This window comes from Nomascus leucogenys, chromosome 22a (assembly GCF_006542625.1).
Source record: "Nomascus leucogenys isolate Asia chromosome 22a, Asia_NLE_v1, whole genome shotgun sequence".
Classification (NCBI taxonomy): Eukaryota; Metazoa; Chordata; class Mammalia; order Primates; family Hylobatidae; genus Nomascus; species Nomascus leucogenys.
This window is the reverse complement of record NC_044402.1, coordinates 3,797,413-3,806,102: the sequence shown is the minus strand read 5'-3', so window position 1 is coordinate 3,806,102 and position 8,690 is coordinate 3,797,413. Positions and strand designations below refer to the sequence as shown.

General features: G+C 46.7%; 1 protein-coding gene across 1 annotated transcript; it reads right to left on the bottom strand.

Moving 5' to 3' along the window:
- Positions 1-2,077: 2,077 nt before the first annotated feature.
- LOC100602573 (heat shock protein HSP 90-alpha) lies at positions 2,078-8,221 on the bottom strand. The gene is made up of 11 exons (XM_003276165.4): positions 8,022-8,221; positions 7,253-7,414; positions 6,793-7,159; positions 6,358-6,491; positions 5,747-6,067; positions 5,460-5,625; positions 4,842-5,032; positions 4,579-4,726; positions 4,072-4,340; positions 3,128-3,461; positions 2,078-2,852 (listed from the first exon to the last, which is right to left on the bottom strand). The coding sequence occupies exons 2-11, from the start codon at positions 7,412-7,414 to the stop codon at positions 2,743-2,745; spliced, it is 2,202 nt and encodes a 733-aa protein (XP_003276213.2). The 5' UTR covers positions 8,022-8,221; the 3' UTR covers positions 2,078-2,742.
- Positions 8,222-8,690: the final 469 nt, after the last annotated feature.

Genomic DNA, 8,690 nt, shown 5'->3' with positions numbered 1-8,690 from the left:
TTCATTCTTTTATCTTTATAGAGACAGGGTCTTGCTCTGTGTCCCAGGCTGGGGTGCAGTGGAATGATCATGGCTCACTGCAGCCTTGAACACCTGAGCTCATGCAATCCTCCCACCTCAGCCTCCCAAATAGCTGGACTACAAGCATGTGCCACCATACCCAGCTATTTTTTTTGAGATGGTGTATCCTCCTGTTGCCCAGTCTGGAGTGCAGTAGCACAATCAGCTCACTGCAACCTATGCCTCCCGGGTTCAAGTAATTCCCCTGCCTCAGCCTCCCGAGTAGCAGAGATTACAGGTGACTGCCGCCATGCCCAGCTATAATTTTTGTATTTTTAGTAGAGATGGGGTTTTGCTATGTTGGCCAGGTTGGTCTGGAACTCCTGACCCTCAGGTGATCCACCCACCTCAGCCTCCCAAAGTGCCGGGATTACAAGCATGAGCCACCACACCTGGCCTTATTTTTTTTTCAGAAGGACAGGGTCTCACTTTGTTGCCTAGACAGTCTTGAACTCCTGGGCTCAAGCCATCCTGCCTTTGCCTCCGTGATTCACCATGCCTGGCTCAACTGATTCTTATATATTGATCTATCCTACGCTAAAATTACTTCTAGTATAATTCTGGTAGATTCCTTATGAGTTTCCTATCTAGACAACCATGTCATCTATGAAGTCTTTCTCTTGTCCAGTTTGCATGTCTTTTCAGCCCTCACCACCCTCCCTGGCAGGATGGAACCTGATTATGGAAGGTTTGAAACAGCAGCAAATTTTGAAGCAATAGGGTAAGAATTGTGGTCCTGCAGCAGTGCAAGGGCATTTTCAGCATGACATTCATGTGTCATCTAGCTCATCTTCTCACTCACTGGGCTGGGGATCCATCTTCTTGGTGGTGCAGTCTCCAGCACAGGGGTTGCTGGGAGATAGGTCCAGATGCACAGGTAAGTACCCATCTATTTGCCATAAACGCTTTCCCAGTAACTCCAGGAGGATGAGTTCATTTGGGAGATCATTTATAGAGGTCCTACACTGACTGATTCCCTCAAGTGCCTTTTGTTTTTAATTGAAAGAAATCTTAACATTTAATATTCTCTTGCTAGATCTGGGAAAACACAAAATTGACTTTTTACCCTTTTTGCCATTCACTTCCTAGTTCGACACTGTAAACCTTTCTTCTAGCTACTAACCTTTCAGTATGCAACAAAACTTAGCAGAATAAAATGGGGCTTTGGAGTTAAATTTAAATTTAACCACTACTAAGACCTCAATTTACGTAATTCCTCCTCTATATTGTTGAAGGGGATTAAGAACTTCTCAGAGGATTTAAAGGATTAAATGTGATTGCCATTTACCAAGCATTCAATACCTGCTTAGCACGAGACTGAGACCAAGGCCTCTCCCTGCCTGTGCGCTGCCCCCTTAGTCACTGTCACATATCGAAGTCCCCAGCATTTCCTATCATTTTTATATATGGCGTTAGGCTCAGAATGCAAATCCTATACGCTATCTAACCAAGTTTTCTCCCTAGAACCACCAAATTTCAGAAGTGAAGTTTTATTTAGCCATTACCACCCCCAGTCCCCAGAGGAAATCTTACCTATTGGGCTGATTTTTTCATTTTGTTTTTTTGAGATGGAGTTTCGCTCTTGCTGCTCAGGCTGGAGTGCAATGGTGCAATCCCAGCCCACCGCAACCTCCGCCTCCCAGGTTCAAGCAATTCTCCTGCCTCAGCCAGGATGGCTTTAAGTAGATTTGGTAAAGAACTTTGGGACACTGTAAGACCAAGGAATTAAGTGACTATATTTAGAACAGAAGACATTCCATGAATAACATCAAAACAATGTGGACACTAAGAGAACACATGTAACTCACAGACGCAGGGAATACACGTTGTCTGCATTCGTTTTCTGTGCCTACTACATGTGCTCCACCCCACACCTGCTGAGTACATGCTGGGAAGATCATGTCAACCCTTGGAGCAGCTAGTGTTTAACCATCTCCTGCTAGTGCCTCATGCTTTACATTTTGGCAGTGTCATCCAGATACTCCCCTTTCCCCCTAAATAAGACGCTGTCACACAATATCTTTTAACTCATCTGTATTTGTTACAACTTTAAGCAGAATGTGACTTGAGCACTACATTTCCATCCACAAGACTGGGTCTGAGTTATTTTTGAACAGCTTTATATGCTTAGGTAGGCTTGTAACTTTGCTCCTCCAAACAATACTTTTCTTTGGAAAACAAGCCCTGTGGAGAGATCCTTCCATCAATTTGCTTCAGTTTAACCTATTTCTAGAGAACTAGTACATGCAGAATTGTCAACTACAGGGGATGAAAAGTTCAAAAAGTAGATCCTACAAGATGTAACAAATACTTTTCTAAACATCAAGGTATATAGCTCAGGAACACTTCGATAACAAGATTTGGTCTACTTAGAATCCGGCTTGACAGCTAAACACTTCAGACCACAAAGTTAACATCATGTTACATACATCTTACAACATACGTTACCCCAATATGTGAAAATAAACCAACGTGAAACTCAAAAAGCATTACTAGCTCTGCTTTAGTGCCTAAGGTATCACAGCATCACTTAGTAGACAGAAATCTTATCTTCCCCTTAAAGTAGTTGTCATGCCACACAGACTTTTTAATATTAACAAAAATAAAGAAAAACATCCTTGAAAATATATTATCAGAGGAATTGTAGAGTACTGAACAGGTAAGTCATCCCTCAGCCAGAGGTTAGTCTACTTCTTCCATGCGTGATGTGTCATCATCTCCTTCCAGGGGCGGCATTTCTTCAGTTACAGCAGCACTGGTATCATCAGCAGTAGGGTCATCTTCATCAATACCTGTTTCCAAAATAAAATCCTCATATTACAAAGATTTCTTAAAGCCAGCTATTAGTGTAATACTCTTGGTTTATACCTGCTTTCAAGACAGTATTACAGAACATGAGTCTCAATTCCATTTCTTAGCTCTTATAAGATCTTACTTATCCCTAAAAAAATGTACTTTAATACCTCCAAGCAGGACAAGGTGCTCCAAGTTTGGATAACTGCAAGTTTACCATTTTCTTCACTGTCATGTGTGTTTTCTTTTTAACATTACACAGTATAAAGCTTACCCAGACCAAGTTTGATCATCCTGTAGATCCTGTTGGCATGTGTCTGGGGATCTTCCAGACTGAAGCCAGAAGACAGGAGTGCAGTTTCATAAAGCAAGATGACCAGATCCTTCACAGACTTGTCGTTCTTATCAGCCTCTGCCTTTTGCCTTAAGGTCTCAATAATGGAATGGTCAGGGTTTATCTCCAGGTGTTTCTTTGCTGCCATGTAACCCATTGTTGAGTTGTCTCTTAGGGCTTGAGCTTTCATGATTCTCTCCATGTTTGCTGTCCAGCCATATGTGCTTGTGACAATACAGCATGGAGATGTCACCAATCGGTTTGACACAACCACCTGTAATCAAAAAGTGATGACTAGGAGCCTAGAAAGATTAAATCCTAACTTTCATTGTGAAATAAAAACTGTAGAACCCAAATTTCAATAGATCCAAAATACTATCTACTATCAAATACAACTTAAATGTCGCATTAGGTATCCAAAGAGCACAGGTTATAATTTCATGTTTTACATACACAACTTTTTTTTTTTTTTTTTTTTTTTTTTTGAGATACAGTCTCGCTCCGCCACCCAGGCTGGAGTGCAGTGGTGCGATCTTGGCTCACTGCAACCTTTGCCTCCCGGGTTCAGGCGATTCTACTGCCTCAGCCTCCCGAGTGGCTAGGATTACAGACCCTGCCACCATGCCTGTTTTTTTTTTTTTTTTGTATTTTTAGTAGAGACTGAGTTTCACCGTGTTAGCCAGGATGGTCTCGATCTCCTGACCTCGTGATCCACTGCCTCAGCCTCCCAAAGTGCTGGGATTACATGCGCGAGCCACCGCTCCCAGCCATACACGACACAGTTTTCTATTTTAAGTTGAAAACATGGGAAAATGGGCTATGTATGACTAAGCTTGAAAGCACCTTAGAAGTATGAATGATCAGGAAATGCTGTATTCACATACCTTTTCAACTTTTTTCTCCAATATGTCTTTCATGATTTTGCAGAGGTTCTCAAACTTTGTTTTTTTCTCTTCCTGTTTCTTTTTCTCTTCTTCATCCTCTGGAAGTTCCAGGCCTTCTTTGGTGACTGACACCAAAGTCTTCCCCTCAAATTCCTTCAGCTGTTGGACACAGTACTCATCAATGGGTTCAATCATATAGATCACTTCTAGGCCATGTTTCCGAAGACGTTCCACAAAGGCTGAGTTAGCTACCTGGTCCTTGGTCTCACCTGAGGTATTACAAAGTTACTTTTAGACCTTTTAACAGTAAGAATGGCTTCATCTAGTTCTGACTTTTCTTGCTAGCCAGATACCTAGGCAGAACCTAAGACAGATAATCACCTAGTTCACGTTATCTTGCCTAGATCAATACCAGTTGTAACAGTGCTACCTGAGTAGAAAACACACCCACAGAGCCCACAAGGTTGTAAGAACGACGTGTATGACTGTAACACAGCGTCCTCCTACCTGTGATGTAATAGATATGTTTCTGGTTTTCCTTCATCCTGGTGCAGTAGTCCTTGAGAGAAACCATCTCATCACCAGAGGCAGATGTGTAGTACCTTAACAGCTCTGAAAGCTTCTTCCGATTTTGAGAGTCTTCGTGTATTCCAAGCTGAAAGAAAGTACGTTCTTTACAAAGACTTTCTGAAGTAAAAAAAAAAAAAAAAACAAAACAAACCTAAAGAGGCCAATTGGAAAACTACTAACGGTCAAATATTTACACCAACCTTTATGTTTTTAGAGAACTGCTCATAGAATTTCTTGTAGTTCTCTTTATCTTCCGCCAGTTCGGTAAAGAGTTCTAAGCATTTTTTGACCAAATTCTTCCTGATAACTTTCAAAATTTTGCTTTGTTGCAACATCTCACGGGAAATGTTTAGGGGGAGATCCTCCGAGTCTACCACCCCTCTAATGAAGTCTGAAAAAAATATAAACCAAATGCACCGAGTCATTCCAAGAACAAAACTGGTACTATGTAAACCCCCAAAATCAAAGATAACCTGGAGATGACAGGATGTATTTTTGAGAGTGTCTCACTCTGTTGCCCAGGCTGGAGGGCAGTGGCACCATCTCCGCTCACTGCAATCTCTGCCTCCCAGGGGCGGGATGGGGGGATTTCAAGCTATTTTCATGCCTCAGCCTGCCACTACATCGGGCTAATTTTTGTAATTTAGTAGAGATGGGGTTTCACCATGTTGGCCAGGCTGGTCTTGAACTCCTGACCTCAAGTCATCTGCCCACCCCGGCCTCCCAAAGTGCTAGAATTATAGGTGTGAGCCACCATGCCCCCCCAGAAAATATTTCTTTAATCCGTGACAGTGATTATTTTTCCCATCTATACTTACTCAGATATTCAGGGATTAGCTCCTCACAGTTATCCATGATGAAAACTCTGCGTACATACAATTTGATGTTGTTCTTTTTCTTTCTGTTTTCAAACAGGTCAAAAGGAGCACGTCGTGGGACAAATAGAAGGGCTCTGAATTCCAACTGTCCTTCAACTGAAAAATGCTGTAATAAAACAGACACACTAAGTACCAATGAACAATGCATTACAGAAGATATTTGGGGTGGGGGGGAAAGATGATACATCTAAAGACAAGCTTGAAGCTCCCATCAGTCAGTCACTCACCTTCACTGCCAAGTGATCTTCCCAGTCATTGGTCAAGCTCTTGTAGAATTCTCCGTATTCCTCATTAGTAATATCGTCGGGATTTCTGGTCCAGATGGGCTTTGTTTTGTTGAGTTCTTCTTGGTCGATGTACTTCTCCTTAATCTTCTTCTTCTTCTTCTTGTCACCATCCTTTTTTTCTTCTTCTTCCTCATCAGAACCAACATCTTCAATTTCAGGTTTGTCTTCCGACTCTTTTTCTTCTTTTTCTTTTTCTTCTTCTTTGTCTTCCTTTTCTTCAGCCTCATCATCGCTGACTTCTTTATCACGTTCCTTCTCCACCTTCAAAAGAAAACATGAAATCACATCACTGCTGCACTCTAGAACTAAGTGACAGCGCTGCGCCACTATTTTCAACCTAAGGCCAAAGCCTAAATTAGCCAACTTGAGAAGCAGCCAGCTTTTCACCAATATTTGATACATCTACTTAATAGCCCGAGGGACCTTTACAGAGTTAGGCAGTAGAGCTTAGGCTTCAGACTAGTTGAACAGATGTAGGGACTAAGGATGTAGTACAGTCACCCCAATCACCTACAGACAGTAATTCACTCTGCAATTATATAGAAACTTACAAAAAGAGTAATGGGATATCCAATAAACTGAGAATGTTTCTTCACAATCTCCTTTATTCTTCGTTCCTCCAAGTACTCAGTTTGGTCTTCTTTCAGGTGTAGGATAACCTTTGTTCCACGACCCATAGGTTCACCTGCAAGAGAAGAAAAATTGACTCAATTTAGTGCTCGATGCCATGCCTAACACCCTTATAACGTGTCTATAAAGCGAGGTTTGCCATTACTACAGATGCAAAGGCGCCCACAGAAGATGTAAGTGCCTTGCCCAAAACAACCACCCCCCAAGTCATGCCATTACACTAAGTGCTCTAGCTTGTTCCTGATCGTTGGGCAAATACAAATTTCTGTAAGCTCCACCGCATCCCCAGGGGTCCAAGGGTTGCAGCACCCCACCCTTCCGCCGCTCACTTAACCAGTGAATGTTCAGGTGCCTACCTGTGTCTGTCCTCACTGTGAATGATCCCCCTGCTGAGGACTCCCAGGCGTACTGCTCGTCATCGTTATGTTTGGTGATCACAGTTACTTTCTCAGCAACCAAATAAGCAGAATAAAAACCAACACCGAACTGGCCAATCATAGAGATATCTGCACCAGCCTGCAAAGCTTCCATGAACGCTTTGGTCCCAGACTTGGCGATAGTACCAAGGTTATTGATCAAGTCAGCCTTGGTCATTCCAATTCCAGTATCCACAATAGTGAGGGTTCGATCTTGTTTGTTCGGTATAAGGTTAATATGCAACTCTTTCCCAGAGTCTAATTTACTGGGATCTGTCAAGCTTTCATACCGGATTTTGTCCAATGCCTATTAACAAAAAATATTAATTTAAGCATAGAGCCCCCAAGAAGTTCATACTGAAACCAAAATCCGACTCAGGGTTAATTTAATGCGACTTACATCTGATGAATTTGAAATGAGCTCTCTCAGAAAGATCTCTTTGTTCGAGTAGAAAGTATTGATGATCAATGACATCAACTGGGCAATTTCTGCCTGAAAGGCGAACGTCTCAACCTCCTCCTCCTCCATCGGTTGGTCTTGGGTCTGGGTTTCCTCAGGCATCTGAAAGGACACCGCGCCGGTTTAAAACCCTCCAGGACGTCTACAGGGGCAACACGAGATTCCATCGCGTCCTCCAAATATTTTTAAAGCCGGATTGGAGACTTGCGAAGTTTCAGTAAACCGAAAATAGAAGGGCGGCTGACAAAGGATGACCTCATTTCGGAGCGCGGTAACTACCACGAGCGTGTGCGCGCTTCCGGGAGGCCGCTACAGGCCCGGGCCCAGTCCCCCGCCGCGGTCCCCAACAGACACCCCGTGTGCCCGCCCGCGCGGGCTGCGGCTCCGCCACGGCGGCCTCCTCCGCCTGCGCCCCCAGCGGGGCTGGGCGGGCGACTCCCGCGGCGGGGCCGCTCTGCTCGCGTGTGGCGCCAGCTCTGGCGCTGCTGCAGAGCCTCGGGGAGCCCGCGGCCGCCCGACCCATTCCTGAAGCGGGGTGCGGAGACCGCAGCGGGCCCGAGGCCTCCGGAATAGGAAGCGCGGCCGCCCGGGAGCGCGGCCCTGGCTGGTTCAGGGTTCCGGTCCGGCCCCCACAGCCTCCGCTCCGCGACAGCCGCCCCCCGTCCCGGTCCCCAATCCACCTCCACAGGCCCCCACAACCGCCCCTCACCTTGGCTAAGTGACCGCACAGGACCGACGGCACAGCAACACCAGGACGCTGAAGCAACTGACGCGCCGCCCCCGCGCCTGCCTTATATAGCGACGGGCCCGCCCAGCGCGCGGCGCTTTTTCCAGAAGCCTCCCGAACCTTCCGGAAGAACCCTCCCCAACCGCCTCCGCGGCCGCGCGCCTGCGCCTGCGCCGTCGCCGCGGCACCACCTCCCGCGGGCGCGCGCAGGCCCTGCTCGTGGTCCTGCCCGGGCAACCTTCCCTCAATCGCCGCCGGGCGCCTCTCGCACGCGGCCCCCCCCTCCGCCTCCGCGCCGGCCTCAATGCGCCTGCGCGGCCTGGAATTCTCGGGAAGGTCCGGGCGCCTTCTGGGGCCGCCCGCGCCCTCCGCCCTGCACCCCTACCTGCCGAGCGCGGGCGGAGGGCACGCCCGGGCGTGGGGGCCTTTGAAGTGAGGTGTAGTTGGTCACCCGGGCTGAGCAGAACGCCGGGCCGGGGCGGGAGGCGCGCCTGGAGGAAGGGTCGTGCGTGGACGGGGAGTGCCCCAGGTCTCACGCGCCCGGGAGACTACCAGAGCCATCGTCCTGCCTGTCGCCGCGCGCGCTGCCAAAGAACCCAGCCGCAGGCGGCGCCAGGATGGCGGGAATCTGCCCCCCGGGGGCTGTTGGCC

What these genes read in the sequence shown, in the direction of transcription:
- LOC100602573 (XM_003276165.4), bottom strand. Translation starts at nt 7,414, where the DNA reads ATGCCTGAGGAAACCCAGACCCAAGACCAACCGATGGAGGAGGAGGAG. An exon ending in GCTAATCCCTGAATATCTGA is followed by an intron (nt 5,033 to 5,459) that starts GTAAGTATAGAT and finishes TATTTTTTTCAG; the next exon opens with ACTTCATTAGAGGGGTGGTA. An exon ending in ACATATCTATTACATCACAG is followed by an intron (nt 4,341 to 4,578) that starts GTAGGAGGACGC and finishes GTAATACCTCAG; the next exon opens with GTGAGACCAAGGACCAGGTA.